The sequence below is a fragment of the Cebidichthys violaceus genome, unplaced genomic scaffold, assembly GCF_023349555.1.
Source record: "Cebidichthys violaceus isolate CVI_PGR_0920_01 unplaced genomic scaffold, fCebVio1.0.p SCAF_4, whole genome shotgun sequence".
NCBI classification, from domain to species: Eukaryota; Metazoa; Chordata; class Actinopteri; order Perciformes; family Stichaeidae; genus Cebidichthys; species Cebidichthys violaceus.
The window spans coordinates 14,795,950-14,812,163 of record NW_027176594.1 but is presented as its reverse complement, the minus strand read 5'-3'; the positions used below and the strand labels follow the sequence as shown (position 1 = coordinate 14,812,163).

The following is a 16,214-nucleotide window of genomic DNA, read 5'->3' as shown; positions in this document are numbered from 1 at the left end:
ATCTGCAAAAATCAGACAAGTGTTTGGAGGAAAATGGGTCATTCATTTAGTTCAGCTGCTTTACCTCAGGCGCTCCTCTCAGGCAGGGAAAAAGCCATTAGTTAGCACTCTATGTTTTAGGGCAGCATATTCATATGATTTATCATTTTTACATTAATAGATTCAGGATGTATCCTGCAGTTTCAGCTAAAACTGCTGAGTCAACAACAGAGGGATGGATGACCACAAAATAAAACATTGAAAATGTTATTTCAATGCTTTGATTCACATGCAACCAATCAAACGTGTTTGTAGTAGCTCTGAAACCCTGACATGACATTTATATGAATGCATGTGATCTCACATTTGTGACTTCCCCATTTCATTTCACATCACGCATTTTCGTCTCTCACGAAGTCTCTTTCTTTCTCTGCTCCTCATAATATGTACTGTGCAATGGGATGCATCTCTGGTAAGTATATTATTTTATGATAACATGCTTCAATAGCACCTGCTTGCTATTGAAGCATGTTATCATTTTAGCATCAGTTAGCATTTTTTGTGCTCTAAAGTTCTGCCTGCCTCTCTATGTGTGCTTCAGAAAGATGTGGTTATCTCACAGAGACACATTTGTCTGCTCTGACGGTTTCCATTTCCTCTAGTTTCACAATCAAGTGCGAGACAGAAACCATTACAGAATGCTTTCAAAGAGCTTGATCACGATGCTTTAATTACAGGTGTCGTTGCTTGAAGGGGTGGATGTCCATACTGGATGAACATGGCAAGGTAAATAGATGTTTTGAATTATTTCAATATACATTTTTCTAAAAAGTTAGTAATGTTCTATTTTAATTCCTGTTTTACCCACAATTGTCTACACTCCATAGACAGTACAAAACTCCAAGAACGAGACTTGACCTGAAAATGATCTACAAAGACGTTCATAGACTACAATAATGAATTTAATGTTGTCCATGTTAACTGTGTTTTGTTCAGGGGAGGAAACACTGGTTTGTTCTGGGTGATACAACACTAAGATACTACAGAGACGCGGATGCTGAGGAGGTAGGAGCTAATGTTTGACATAAAAGTAATTTCTGATTTGTTAGTACATTTTTGTCAATCAAGGGCAACTTATTTCAATCTACATACAGTGATGTATAAAGAGGTTGCCACCATAGCATGAGCAACATCAGTTTCTCCAAAACGATTCTATGGTACCTGATACATTCGTCTTTGGTGTTTGTTGTTTGTGTAATTGTGCTGCAGTCAGATGATCTAGATGGAGAGATCAACCTGACGTCCTGTGTAAATGTGTCAGACTGCGATGTAGAAAAGAACTATGGACTCCAGATACAAGTATGTGTTTATTGTACTTGTGTTTAATTATGTCGTACAGTACAGTTTCTGATGGACAGTCAGACCCCCCCCCATTTCCACATCGATGACACGTTCGGCTGCTTCCTGTTTTTGTGTGTGTGTGTGTGTGTGTGTGTGTGTGTGTGTGTCTTTTGATCTCCTCCAGACAAAGAGAGCAGTGTTCACTCTCTCCGTTATGACCTCCAGAATACGTCGGAACTGGGTGAAGTTACTAAAGCAGGCGATCCAGAACAAAGCGCAGTGAGTCCCACTTTATTCTGGGAGACAGTGGTGGAGAAAATATTCAGAAGCTCTACTCTAGCAGCAACACCACCTGCAGAGAAATCATTACTTAAGTAAAAGCAAATTGGTGTTATAGACCTAAAGTATAGAAATGAAAAGTACTCAATCCAGATAAATGTTAAATTATTATACATTAAATTATTATTGCTGATGCCTTTAAGAATACTATTGTGTAGTTTAATAACATTGTATCAAACACATTTTCATCCACTGTACAATATCCGTCTATATTGTAGCCCACTAGAAGTATAAAGTGGCATGAATAGTAAATACTTAAGTAAAGTACAAGTGTCTAAAATGTTCACTTAAGGACAGTACTTAGAAAAGTACTTAGATACAATCAACTCCTGCAGAGAGGCTAATGTGCACTACAATCTGGAATACGATGTTGAAAATAACATTTCAAAGAAGCAAAGTCCATAAAATGACTGAACATCTGTGGCACGGCCAACATTCCAGTATAGTACTGCATTTAATTGAGTTACATTTACTTTAACTATCCCTTATGAGGGGCAATTTGAAGCTGGTTTGCAGCCACAGAACTATAAAATCATGACAATCCCACACAAAGATACTAAATATAGTCATATATAAAATAAATGATAGATAAAATAAATTCTAAATAAACATTACAAAGAGTAAAGACACAAGAGTTAAAGGCTGTGACCAATCCATAGCTGACAAACATTGTCCAATACAAATTTATGATATATATCATAATATATTACTAATTAATCATAATTAGTAATGTACAAATTACAGAACAAGACATCCTTCATTATATTATTCCAGGCATTCCAGTGACCTGAAAATTCTTGAACACTGTGAGGAAATGCAGACAATGTGATTGGGTGGTCCGCTTGTGGCGAACCCTCTCTATCATCTTTCTTCTGATGTGTAACACTACCCCCCTGTCTTTCCCTCACTGCGACCTCAGCCAATCGGACACCGGCAGCGAGAAAGAGAACCCCCTCTCCCGGAGACCGTCGTCATGCCAACCCCCTGCTCGGTTCACCTGCAAGGACTCCGGCTATGAACTTACCACTTCCACCTCCAGCGCCACAGCTGCAAACCCCCATCAGGCCGACCACCACCACGACCAAACTGTAGACCGGGATCTGGACTTGTCTTCGTCCAGTCAGAGAGAAGAGGGAGAGGGCTGGGACCGCGAGCAAGCCAAGCGATTAGAGGAGAGGAACAAGTGGTTTGAGGAAGGGGTCTCCTTCAGTGAGATGGGCAGCAGGTGGGACTCCATGGAGCTGAAGAGGGGGAGTGTACCTGTGCCCATCACTGAGACCATGGACTCAGACGTCAGCAGGAAGTGGGTAGAATTTGAGACGTTGTCATTTAGGGAAATGAGCGCGCAGTCTCTTATTGGAGTCCAGATGTATCAATCGAGCCCTGAAGAGGCCGAACAGCCTGCCACCGGATCACAAACTGATGCATCTAACCCATCCATAAATGGAGCTCAAACTATTCAAATAAATAAAGCGGAAGCTCTTCAAAAAGAGGTAAGAAAGAACTTAAAGGCACTCCATTAAAAAAACTTTTTTTTTAAAGTACTGAGCAGGAACACTAGTAGGACATTCCTTTAAAGTGTTTTCAATGCACGACAATTATGTTAATATCGATATCAATATTGTCCCTCCTCTCCATCTCCCAGGCCCTCTCTCTTCGAAACCAAGTGGCGAGCATCAAGAGGGAGCGCACAGCCATGGGGGTAGAGGTGGACAGCCCATGTGGCCCCGGGGCCCCCTGTAGGGCCCGGCTAGAAGTCATGGAAGTGGCCCATCGCAAAGCTCTGCTGGAGCTGCAGGAGATGCACGCGAGGGAGATCGGAGAGCTGCAGGAGCAGAGAGACAGGATGCTGCAGGAGGAGAGCCGGGCTGCCGCTGAAGGTAAGACAGGAAGCACGACAGTATCTCCGGTTAAATAAATCTTGCAACCAAATTAACAAACAAACTGATTGCTCATCACAGCTGTGGAGTTACTGAGAGCAGCTCACAGAGAGGAGCTGGAGAGGGAGGTGGAGAAGGCCAGGAGGCTGGCCGGAGGAGCTGCACACGCGGACGCTTCACACAGAGGCCACATGTAGGTTTATAATCGAGCTCTCCATCTCACTTGCTCTCGCTGCAGGCTTCAGATGTTCTGCACTTGACTGTGACTCCCCCTACCCCCCTCTTGCATGACAGTGCATTATTGTAATTCACTCCACATCTCGTGTGTTTGTGCGTGTCAGGCCACAGGCGGATGTCTCGCACGGCAAATTAGATGCGCTGTCCGAGCGCTACTCCCAGAAGTGCCTGGAGCTGCGCCGCACCGAGCAGAGCGGCCGGGGCCGAGAGGCTGAGCTCGACCTCAAGGAGAGAGCGCTGGAGCAGCTCAGAAGAGAGAACCAGGTTTACATATGTTTGAGTCCGTTTTGACGCAGTGTCACACTGCCTCAAGAGATTGTGTTTTGGGTATTCTCGTGGGGTTAAACTAATAAGGAAGCTGCAACATTCATAAGCATACATAGTTCACATTACTTCTCCATGACATAATTTGAGCCCAACATCTCTTTCAGGAGCTGAAGGCCAAACTGGCGGAAGAGATCAGCCGCATGCGCTATTTCATCACAGGTCAGAGGTCGGACACGGCATCTCTTGGCAACGCTGAGCGCGCTGCGTCTGAATTAGAGGTACCACTTTAACGCTGGAGACTAAATTAGATCCTGCCTCATCTCATCTCATGTGAAAGCAGGTGATGCTTATTAAAAATCTTAACATACTGCTGCATCCCAACCCAGTTTCATTCGTCGCACCTGAAAGACTCATTTAGGCCTGAAGGACAAACGTGGATGTGACCGTCAGCAGAAAGCAGCATTTGACCAATGAGCTGTGGGATTTTCAGCCCATTTCGATAAAAACAAATTGATTTGGTCTTGTGTACCCATGTAATAGCTCCCTGTAGACACATTGTCACCCATTTATTTTAATTTTTTGGTGGCCTCGTTTGTGTTGAGCATCTGTGCTCGGTCACATTCTAGTACAGCTCATACTGCCATCTACTGCCTGGATACCAATCCAGCATGGCTCATAGCAGGACAGCAGACCTTTTACTTACGTAAAAATACTTCATGACAAGTAAAAGTCGGAGTATTATCGGCAACAAGTAGAGAAAGTAGAGGTTTTTTGTAATGCAGACAAATGGACCCTGTCATTTTTATTTATTACAGTATTGGATTATTGTTACCAATGCGTTAATGTGCAAGTAGCATTTTAATGCATCATATTTTATAAGATCATATGTAAAACTAAAACGGTAGCTGTCAAATGCATGTAGTCATGTAAAAAGCATCAGCTTTCAATCTCAAATGCACTGGAGTATAAAGTCACTTCAAAGGGCTGCACTCATGTAAAGTACCTCAAAGTTGTACTTATAGTACTGTGCTTATGTTGTAAAGTGTTTTAACTGGTAATATTAAGATGCCACATTGTGTCTTTCAGACATTACTAAGAGCAAAAGACAACGAGGTGCAGTATCTTAAAAAGGAAATCAGCTGTCTACAGAATGAAGTGCAGTCTCTTACAAAGGTACGTTTCATGGTCAGACCTCTCATTCCTACGTTTCGAATGTTTACAACTTTAACGTCAACTGATGCGTCTACTACACTTGTTCCCACACTCTTCTTTCCAGGAGAAAGCAGCGGCGTACGAGCGCTATAAGGAGGCGTATGTGGAGCTGAGTGACGCGAGGGGTCGCAGCCAGCTGGAGACGGGCTCCCTCAACGAACACTTGAGACTGGCCAACGCTGCCCTGCAGGAGGGAGTGAGGCAGACCTGACCAATGAGGACCAACGAGAAAAAATACTTACCTTGAGGAACAATGATGGCGAGCCAACATAAAAATATTCACCAAATAAAACATTACAATAACGACGTTGTGACTTAGAAGAGTCAGAATGAGAAGAATTCCACTGTGCAAAGACCAAATAATAACAAGTGTTCATCCACGTGTAATCGACTCCCTTTATTGAGTTGTCAGACAAACATGCAAACAAGAGTGAAGGCATAACTAGTCGTTTTGACAGCCTCACATGATATGAGATTTCAACAGAGTGAATTTAGCAAAAACAAGATAAACAGCAGAGGGGAGAGAGAGGAGATGGGTGGAGGTGGAGGGTTGTATTTGGATGTCAAAGTGCCCCATCTTCCCCAACTTCCTTGTGCCGGCTGGTGTGCTCTCACTCAATATTGCAAAGCACCCTGTGGATGTGAATTTAAAAATAAATTAACCATCATCAGCTTTCTACATCCTTTACACATGGATAAGATTGTGCATAAAAAAAAGGGTCAAGAGTGTCATTGTTGAAATGCTAAATAGGGTGCGGCTACAATACACTTTGACTTTACCATTGGCTTTCTGGAGTGGGCTCAGTCATCGTCGTCGTCGTCCTCTGGGACAAAGATGTCATGCTCCTCCAAGAGAGCGGCAAAGTTCTTGCTGATCAGAGTTCCCACGTACAGGAAAGGCACTACCACTGCTGTCATGCGGATGAGACCAAATGCTGTCTGGAAAACATTGGAGGGAGGGGGGGGGGGGGTGTAGTCAAGAGACATTTAAAGAAGTTTATGTAAGACGCATGTGCTATTCAGATTACTGACAAAATTAATCCCCACCTCAGTTTGCTCTGGGATATTGTGGTCCAGATTTGTGATTATGGATAACTATTTCTCCCAAAGCCAAATACAAAAATCTAATCTTCAGAGTCACTTTAGCAGAGAAATGCCATACAGATTGTAAAGTCCCTTGAGGCAGATTTGTGGTACTGGGCTATGTAAATAATTGTTGACACTGAGTGTAACAAAGCCATAATATGTCGACAGCAGGCTACGCAATACTGCATTTACATACATTTTCAAGTTTGAAACAGAATTTCAAAGTATTTTTTTAATCAGAAAAGCTTTGATTTAAGCACAATATCAACTCACAGAAGTGGGGCTTCATGTTGGGTCCTGTTTTACCTAATTTCTAACTCGAGGCCCTGTTTTGAAGACGTCTCGTGTTAAAATCCTTTATCCATTATCTCAGTGCATGTTGCTTCATCATTGCCCTTAATTAATGTATCCACAGCACATCTTGCATCAGCCAGTATTCTAGCAGAGAAAGATCGAAAAACTTGCATTGGATGGGTGTAATGTGGGATTAATGGGGGCCCATCAACTCATTTTTGTCCTGGGGCCCCAGAGACAGTTTAAACAGCCATGAGTTGAGCAACTTTTGAATTGTTTTAGACAACATTTCTTTCAATTTGGCTATTCGTTATGTTCCAGATATATTGAATTATCTGTAAAAGGGCAAATTAGAAGGCCAGTTAGAGCTAACGTTAACTGTATACATGCCATTCTGTTTGGGATATAATTGCGTGTAGAGGCAGTTTTAAATCACAATGGACATCAATATAGCGCCCAAAAAAAGACGTGTTAGTGTACTATAACGTTATATACATATAAAGTATTATTATTATTATTATTATTATTATTGAAATTACTAACGCAAGATGTCCACTTGAATCAATACTGACTTGAATAGACAAAATAAGTCGTAATTACTTCCTGAAATACATCTTACGTTCGTGTAAACATGCGTTAATTGGCTGACTTGACTAACCCAGCGACTCTCCTGCATTTCTATTCGCTATAGCACCTGTCAATTTAAAATGAAGTCCCGCCTACGCTGTCAGTCATATTTCTCCTTGGTTTTTCACTCGGTAACCAAGGCAGAATAAAACTCACTTTATCCGGTTTCGGTAAGATTGCCCCCGACGACGTCGATACTGCGGTCCTGCTTTGAGTCGACCTGGATATGTTAGATGTTTTCAAGCCATTGTTACGGCTCGTTAGCCCCGCATTTCTGGTGAAAAGTCGCAGCGGAAGCCGCAGTATACCCGTCGCCATTTTTTCCAGTAATGTGATAGAGGGTGGGTGACGCCTCGATGGGAGGCACTGGGATGTCTTTAATGGGCGCGGCTTGACTATTGACCAACAGTAATAAATAGTTTCTATGCATCAATTGCCTTTATCAGTTTTATACTGCAAATTACAATATGTCTCTGTGTTGTGGATACCTCATTCAAATTAATTTTGCAAAATAATGAATAAGACAAGAGGTACAAAAAACATAATGAATAGTGCAAGTTGGTACCAGATAAGTAAATCATCTATTGATTGAAGTGCATTTTAAAGACAAAACTAAACAAATTCACTTAAAATACAACATTACATCAAATCGGCATTAGTACCCAATGTCTTACTGATTAAACCAAAATACATGGGTGTAAGCAAAGTGACAAAAATAAATGAAAATCAAGCATACATTTAGTTTATTGTCCATACATTTAGCCTAAATCAACACTTTCTTTTCTGGCTGAATTTGACCTAAAGGATAAGCTAATTCATTAACTTTACTACTTGGTTATTTACATATGCAAGCCTTTACCATTGTAATGCCAAGTACAGACCAAAATAATGTTACTGCAGGAAATGTAATAGTGTAAAGCTTTTCGGAAGTGAGGAGGATCATTATCTCAGTATTTCTTTTCTGGAAATGGTTTAACAAAAAGTTTACATTCTACAATTACAAAGGTAGATACTGTATAGGCTAATTCAAGTAAGTTAGACTATTTATATTTAAAAAGGACTATCTTTAAGTCAGCATAAATACATAATTCTGTATTTCTCCACTAGAATTGTATAAACTGGTAATGTGGAGAGGGTTTTGAAATGGCATTTAGAGAAAATACAAATGTACTGTTACACATTTAAATAATGAAAAGACTTGAACTCATTACCAAAGTATTTCTAAAATCCTGTCTATTAACTTAATTGTACGTTTGCTGTTGGTAAACCTGACATAAAAACAGCATTACTGTCCACACTGACACTTTATTTGGAATAAAAATAATATATTAATGTCAAATTAAATAAATAATGTCATAAATATGTATTCCAAATACTGCTGAGGTTTTTTACATATTCCACAATTAATTTGTTCATATTTGTAAGGTTTTATACAAAAAAATAATATTTCCTAACATTTTGACGTTTGAGTGAGGTGTAACGTCACTAAACCGACCAGCGCGCGAGGCTGACTGCAGCACTTCCTCGAGGCGGAGAGACTGGAGCGCGCTCCGCGGCGACGCGCACGGAGGGGAAGTGGAAAAGGCGGAAGAAAGGACGTTGAATAAACTTGCCAACTTCTAGCCGACTGGCTACAAATACAGTTAGAGAGTGTGTTACAGAGGAACTGGTGACTTGTTTCTGTACAGATCCAGTTAGCGAACCCACCGCCCTGTCTACACTCAGTCACCGCTCTCTCTACTCGACACACGACACGACCACGGGACTCCAGTTTTCAAACAGACGTTGTTCAACCGACCCGAAGCCATCAACCGTTACAAAGTCACATTTAGCTGTTGTTAAAGTGCTGTGATAACCAATCCATTGCACCACCGTTCCTCACAACCAGCTCGCTGTCTCGCCTGGAGTCGGGCTTTTTCCTCCTTGTGGGAAAAGTTGTCCGCGGTTGGCGGAGGTGCCAACGAGGCCTGCAGTCGAGGAGGCTGCATGTGTGAGGACTGTTGCTGGCGAGGAGTGACTCACACACCGTTAGCTAAACACTCTAAACAATGTCGGCCCAGGCACAGATGCGAGCGATGCTGGACCAGCTCATGGGGACGGGGAGAGACGGTGAGCACGGCTGGCTGTGGTGGAGACTGGTGTATGGTCCGAGCAGGACGGGAGTTTGTGTTGGTGCTAGCATTAGCCGGGAAGCTAACCGATAAGCCAGTCAGTGCGGCATGCTTTGCGAACCGAGCTAGCTAACATGAGGATAGCTAGCCGGCTAGCTACCTGTTGTGTGTGTGTGTGTGTGTGTGTGTGTGTGTGTGTGTGTGTGTGTGTGTGTGTGTGTGTGTGTGTGTGTGTGTGTGTGTGTGTGTGTGTGTGTGTGAGAGAGAGAGAGAGAGAGAGAGTCCGAGTGTACATGGCAAGTTGAGTTGTTGCTAACATCCTTCACAAAAAGACAAACATTACTAACACGTTAGCGCTGTATTTAATCATGGTCCGTGTGCTCTTTTACCCGTGGCTCCCTTTCTTTCCACCAGATGTTGTCATTTTATCAGACTCTATTTGAGCAGTTAACTTTTAGGATTTACTGGCAAGGTGACTCATTCATGGCAAGTCTGAACCTCAGTGATTTAGTACGTATCGTGCCATGTTTCAGTCGGTGCACTGGCTTACAAGTGCTCTTGTGCTTCTTTTTTTTTTAAGGAGATTCCATGCGGCAGAGAATCAAATTCACAGATGAGCGGGTCTGCAAAAGTCACCTCCTGGATTCCTGTCCTCATGATATTCTGTCTGGCACCGTGAGTATCATGTTCACACGCATCATATATCATTTACTGCAGTCAGAAATAATTAGGACAGCTGTTATCACAGGTTTGGTCCTACTCCAGCACATTGAACTAAAAATTGCATAACGTCATGTGCATGTTTAGGTTGTGCACAGTGGAGGACACATCTGATCCCCATTCAAATGTCTCACTGTCTTAGGATGGGATGGAAGTCCTGATAGTGAGACGGGAGGATGGCTACAGTACAGGGCCTGACATAGCATCAGTAGAAACAGTTTCAAATGTCAGCTGTGGTTTGGATCACAGACTACAGCCATATTTTGCCTTTAAACAATTGAATGTAACTTTTAACTTGTCCAATTACTTTCTGTCCCCTCAAATTGAGAGTGAGAGAGATTAAGGGGAAAAAGGGCTACATTTCCAACACTATTCATCAAAATGTGAATGCAAACACCCTTGAGTTAAAGCGGAGTCAACACTTTAATCACTATTAATTTTCAAATTAAATAAGCGGGTGTACAAAGAGGTGCCTGTGTCTCAATGCTTTGTTAGTGTGCTGTACATAACCATATAGAAACACAGTCTGTGTCGAGGACCTGGCCGTGCAGCTCTGTGATTCAAAGGATATCACGTTTACACTCCTTAATGTGTAATGTTCTAAGGCAGGATGACATTTTAACAAATAGGGAATTATTGGAATGACAAATCTCAAGATGAGTGATGAAGCACACAAACGCAGTACGTGGATGTTTTTCTGCAGAGAATGGATCTGGGAGAGTGTATGAAAGTCCATGACCTGGCCCTCAGAGCGGACTTCGAGATTGCCTCTAAAGAACAGGAGTACTTCTTCGAGCTTGATGTGAGTAGTACACACACACACACACCCTAACACCCCATCATGTATAGCTCTCGAGAAAGTAGTAGTTGTGTTCTTTGTCTCCACTGCACTCAGTCAAAGAGTTATGCAACTTTCTGTCATAAACTGAGTCACACGTGCCAAATTTACAAGCCAGACCAACTCTGGCTTTCTATGCTTGCTTCTCACATTTCCAAGTAAATCGGAGTTTTGGTCTAAGTGCTGCTGTGAAATCGTGAGTAACTGCATAAGAAGTTGGAGGTCTAATTAAAGCAGCACTAAGGAAACTAGTGTGTCTCAGAAAGTTATTAAGAAGAAAAAGATGCATGCATAGCAAATTTAGTTTTTTAAAAGACGTTTTAAGATGAATTTTAAGTTTAATCTGGTTAATTTGTATGTCCTACACACTGAAACTCATTTAACTTGTGTGTTTTTCTTGCAGGCTGCCGAACATCTCCAGTCTTTCATTGCTGACTGCGACCGCAGAACCGAGCTGGCCAAGAAGAGACTAGCAGAGACGCAGGATGAGATCAGCGCTGAAGTGGCTGCAAAGGTGAGAAACTCTTCTTTTTTTCTATTTTTTTTGGAAAGCTGTGCTTTATGACAGAGAATAAGTGGTTATCATGAATCTGTGCAAAGTGTGTAGAAATAAAAAAATGTCCCCCTCTGTCTCTCCTGCGGTGAAAAAGGCTGAACGTGTCCACGAGCTGAACGAAGAGATCGGGAAGCTGCTGGCCCGGGCGGAGCAGCTCGGGGGCGAGGGGAACGTAGACGAGGCCCAGCAGGTGCTGGAGATGGTCGAGAAGACTCGAGGCTTGAAGAAAGAAGCAGAGGTCAGAAAGTTGACAACGGCGTATTTTGCAGTCGAGATTAAATACAAGTTAAAATCTTTTTCTTTTTTTTTATTGTGTGTCTGTACTTTAATTCCAGCGCCACGGCCTCATTGCCTTTTGTCGTTACAGGATGTGTACAGAAACTCCATGCCAGCCTCCAGCTTTCAGCAACAAAAACTCAGAGTGTGCGAGGTGTGCTCTGCCTACTTGGGTCTTCACGACAACGATCGCCGTCTAGCCGACCACTTTGGGGGCAAACTGCACATCGGGTTCATTGAAATCCGCGAGAAGCTTGAAAAGCTGAGGGTGAGGGGAGCACTAGAACAGAACTACTTTTAATTTGCACGATTATTGTTCAATGAGACATTTTAGTTGTTTCCATTTTGTTGTGCTCAGTTTTGTTCTATTTTTGTTTCATCCAGAAAGCAGTTATAGAAAAACAAGAACGAATGCGGTCGAGAAGACGAGAGGAACGAGAAAGAGACGACGAAAGGGAGCGAGAGTGGGAGCTGGAGCGGGAACGAGAGAGAGAGGGGGAAAGAGAGCGGGAGCGCGAAAAAGAAAGGGAGCGCGAGCGTGAAAGAGAGGGAGCGAGAGAGCGTGAATGGGAGAGAGAGCGCGACCGGGAGCGGAGGAGGTAAGAAACGGTCTGACTTAACGTTGTTGCGTGCAAAGAAAAAGCTCAGTGTCCTGTGTAAACCGAACTGTGTTCCTGTCTTAGGTCCAGATCTAGAAGTGGAGAACGATACAGGTATGTCTGCTTTCAACCGATTCACTCAAGGAGTTTGTTCAGTGACTCATGATTTCACAAAATCTACAGATTCATGGTGCAACATACTGCTGTAAAGTGTGTGTGTGTGTGTGTGTGTGTGTGTGTGCGCGCGTGCGCGCGTGTAGCAAGTGTACTTTATCTGCAACAACGAATCGCTAAAATCGATTATTAAAAGCTTTGGCAACGAATTTCATTATTGATTCGTTGCGTCGTGCGATTACGCCACTCAACACGTCGCTGAGATGTTTTGAGTATTTTTTAAAAAGTTGAGTTGAGTGCAGAGCAGAGTGGAGGTAGAGGAAAGACCATCGGAGAGACCTGTAACGTTCTGAAACACACGGTGGAGGAAGAGAAATCAGTACGACCTAAGTCCAAGGTGTGGGAGCATTTCACACTAAATAAATCGAAAAAGTGTGTTAATTGCAAGATATGCAAAAGCGACATGGCACGACACGGGAGCACCACGGCGATGATTCAACACCTAAAACGTAAACCTGTTGGAGTCCTTGGTGAAGAGGAAGAGTTCAACAGCAGGTTAAGTCACCACAGAATCCTACTGTTGTTCCATTTTGAAGTGAGGAACGTAACGTCCCTCCAGTAGCTCTCCTGGTGCTGCTGTTTACAACTTATCCAGCTTGACAAGCATGACAAGTTAGCGTTAGCTCGTTAATAACAGTAGTAAAGCAGGGGTGGAATAGTTTGCAAGACTAAAGACACGTTTTTATTCACTCGCCTTTTCCCCGCCAATTCATCGACAGATTAATCGATTATTAAAATAATCGTTAGTTGCGGCCCTACTTCAGCACATATTTGTGTGTATTCCATGCAAGATTGGCATGTTGTGGTTTTATAGTGAGTGTCCATTGTTGTTATTCAGACAGTCTTTCATTACATCAAGTCTTTTTAGTGTTTCAAATTTGATCACAAAGGTGTAACGGTTTGCAATGCTAGCTGTCGTACAGCAGTGTTTTATATTGGAGAAGTTGTAAGATATTTTGCAAATATTGCTGGAATACCAACACACTGTGTTAGAGCTGCAACCATGAAGCAATTAGTTGTCAACTATTGAATTAATTGGCAACTATTTTGATAATCAATTAATCCGATTCAAGCTTCTTAAATGTGTTTCTGGTTTCTTTACTCTTCTATCATCCTCGCTCATGGCTCCTCGGAGATCCCTCCTCTCTCCTCGGAGATCCCTCCTCTCTCCTCGCTCCTTCGAGCTAAATAAGAGCTTTGAGACGGCCGTTAATATGGCGGAGCAGAACAACTTCCGATTCCAGCAAGGATCGAGGAGTGAGGAAATGACTTAGAATGTACCCTATGACCGTAAACTGAATATCTTTGAGTTGTGGACAACGCCATCTTGGGTTTTGGCGGAGCAGTGATTGTCATTTATTTCCCCATTTTCTGACATTTTATTGACAAAACAACTAATTGATTAATCGAGATTACGAAAACAGTCGCAGTGGTGGACCTAAAGAAATTAACTTCTGGTTACCTTACCTGAAATCAAGAACAACCACAGCTCTAACATAGAAACACGTTATACATGTATTGGTAGTTTATTAAAACCTAAACTAAAAAAGACCACGTGTGCCATGTCACACAGCAAATGTCATGTCTTTAATGACAGTAGCTGTTGTGTAGGCAGTCATCTACCAACTAAACTGACTATGAGACGAGATGCTTCAGTGTCACGCATTAATCTGATGATCTATTTCTTGTAGCAGTGCAGCTTTCTTTTTACTTAAATCTTTTTCCTTAAAACTATTTTTCTAGGGACGGAGGCACCTCGACTTCGTCCTCCCATCGCTCAAGACGCCACCACTCCTCTCGTTCCAGAGAAGAAGGCGGCGGCGGCGGCGACCGGGATCGGGAGAGAGAGAGGAAACATCGACACAAGGAGCGGCATCGCTCGCGCTCCCACTCTCACAGGCCCAAGAGGAAGAGGTGTGGCTTCTATCCATCACGACAACCGTCCTCCTGTTAACAGTTGTGACGGGCATTTGACCAACATTCTCTGCCATTCATTGGAGTAAAATAATCAGTTGATCATGAAAATATTCCACAGACTAATCAATAGTCATAATAATTTTAGTTCAGCTCTAGATTCATTTTTATATTGATCTGATAACTGATTTTAACATTACTACTTTTGCTTTAATGCAACAGCCACCGACTACGATCCAATAATTAAAAATATAGTTTTTCATTGTTTTAAAAGATGGTTGAAGATGGAAATATTAAGGCACAAGTTCATGAAGTGAAATTGAACTTTCACCATGCTAGTCTGAGATATCGGCAACTATCTTTCAAATCAATAATACCAGGTCGTCGATCTTGTGCGCACTCTTCATGATGACTGTCATGATCAATCATGATGGCCGATGGTTTCTTTCCCACCCCAGGTCCTCCAGAGAAAGATCATCTCACACTCGCGACAGAGAGCCCTCGCCTTCCCAGGAGATGTCCAGACAGGGCGCAGCAGGAGAGGGCTGGCGTGAGGACAGGGCGGAGTACGGAGACTGGGAGGGTGGGGAGAAGCCCCCCCCACCCTCCGCGGACACTGCCACAGCCAGGACCAGGGACCGGGAGAGATCCCTGTCGTACGAGCGAGACCGGCGCTCCAGCTCCGAGGAGCGAGAGTCTGGGGAGATATGAGCAGGAGTGGACGCCTCCAAAGTCTTCGGATTGGATACATTATTTGCTAAAAAAGGAGCATGGGGAGATGAGTGTGTGTGTGTGTGTGTGTGTGTGTGTGTGTGTGTGTGTGTGTGTGTGTGTGTGTGTGTGTGTGTGTGTGTGTGTGTGTGTGTGTGTGTGTGTGTGTGTGTGTGTGTGTGTGTGTGTGTGTGTGTGTGTGTGTGTGTGTGTGTGTGTGCGTGCGTGCGTGCGCGCGCGCGCGCGCGCGCGTGCGTTCACGGTAAGAGCGGGACGTGTACATCAGCGGGGTGGACGGTGGAATCTTAACATGGGGATGAGGGAACAACTTCCGTGGTGGCGGTGAAGGAAAACATGCAAAACCAACTTTTATAAATATGAATTGTGGAAGCAGTATAGTCTCTCTCTTCTTTTTTTTTTTTTTTCTTTTTTTTCATTTTGTCGATCCTATGTAAAGTTATTTTGACAGTGACGAGTGAGCGATGAGTCGGCAGCCCTACTTTGAGTCTCTTTTTATTTCGTTATTTTAAAAAAAAAAAATCATTAGTCACAACCGTCGACGTTGACACTGTGTTTCCTGTTCCATAAGAAATCCGTCTGTCTCGGCGGCTGCGGATTCATTTACATGGGTTGGACTCTTTAACGTGGCGTCCCCGGCTGTAATGTTTGAAGGTGAGCTGAGAATGACCGAAGGCACTTCTGATGTTTGTGTTTGATTTGCTGCCTTCAAGCCATAACAATCTCATTTGAGAGTTCTGATACCCATCCAGGAGCCTGCCTTTTTAAATTTGGGATGCAGTGATGAGCTCCTACTACTTAATAAACTCACTTGTCCGCCCCTGAAAGAAGTCATCCAAATATTTCCACTCAGTTCCTGACATGTGAATGCATATAGATGATGTGCATATGTACGTACTGACACTGAAAGACCCAGGGACTCCTGTTTGCTGTGATACGACCTGGATGTACTGGGGGAATCTACTTTGCTGTGCCACCATTACGTGAATAAAATGTTCTGTTCTATTCAAATTTCTCTTTGACTTCACCTCCTGT

At 43.0% G+C, this 16,214-nt stretch overlaps 3 protein-coding genes across 3 annotated transcripts; 2 read left to right on the top strand and 1 right to left on the bottom strand.

The window, feature by feature from the left end:
* Positions 1 to 374: 374 nt before the first annotated feature.
* On the top strand, positions 375 to 5,646 carry LOC137885366 (TRIO and F-actin-binding protein-like). The gene is made up of 12 exons (XM_068727593.1): positions 375 to 451; positions 717 to 765; positions 976 to 1,044; positions 1,249 to 1,338; positions 1,505 to 1,599; positions 2,579 to 3,152; positions 3,305 to 3,539; positions 3,621 to 3,732; positions 3,881 to 4,040; positions 4,208 to 4,321; positions 5,130 to 5,216; positions 5,320 to 5,646. Exons 1-12 carry the CDS (start codon positions 441 to 443, stop codon positions 5,464 to 5,466), a joined length of 1,743 nt encoding a protein of 580 aa, XP_068583694.1. The 5' UTR covers positions 375 to 440; the 3' UTR covers positions 5,467 to 5,646.
* Positions 5,632 to 7,601, bottom strand: smdt1b (single-pass membrane protein with aspartate-rich tail 1b). Its single transcript, XM_068727594.1, has 3 exons — positions 7,419 to 7,601; positions 6,036 to 6,194; positions 5,632 to 5,888 (listed from the first exon to the last, which is right to left on the bottom strand). Exons 1-2 carry the CDS (start codon positions 7,578 to 7,580, stop codon positions 6,057 to 6,059), a joined length of 300 nt encoding a protein of 99 aa, XP_068583695.1. The 5' UTR covers positions 7,581 to 7,601; the 3' UTR covers positions 5,632 to 5,888; positions 6,036 to 6,056.
* A 1,200-nt stretch (positions 7,602 to 8,801) lies between these two features.
* Positions 8,802 to 16,194, top strand: zgc:158803 (LUC7 domain-containing protein). The gene is made up of 10 exons (XM_068727234.1): positions 8,802 to 9,371; positions 9,954 to 10,048; positions 10,797 to 10,895; positions 11,335 to 11,445; positions 11,582 to 11,725; positions 11,855 to 12,031; positions 12,148 to 12,362; positions 12,447 to 12,476; positions 14,280 to 14,450; positions 14,909 to 16,194. The coding sequence occupies exons 1-10, from the start codon at positions 9,311 to 9,313 to the stop codon at positions 15,159 to 15,161; spliced, it is 1,356 nt and encodes a 451-aa protein (XP_068583335.1). The 5' UTR covers positions 8,802 to 9,310; the 3' UTR covers positions 15,162 to 16,194.
* The last annotated feature ends 20 nt before the right edge of the window (positions 16,195 to 16,214 follow it).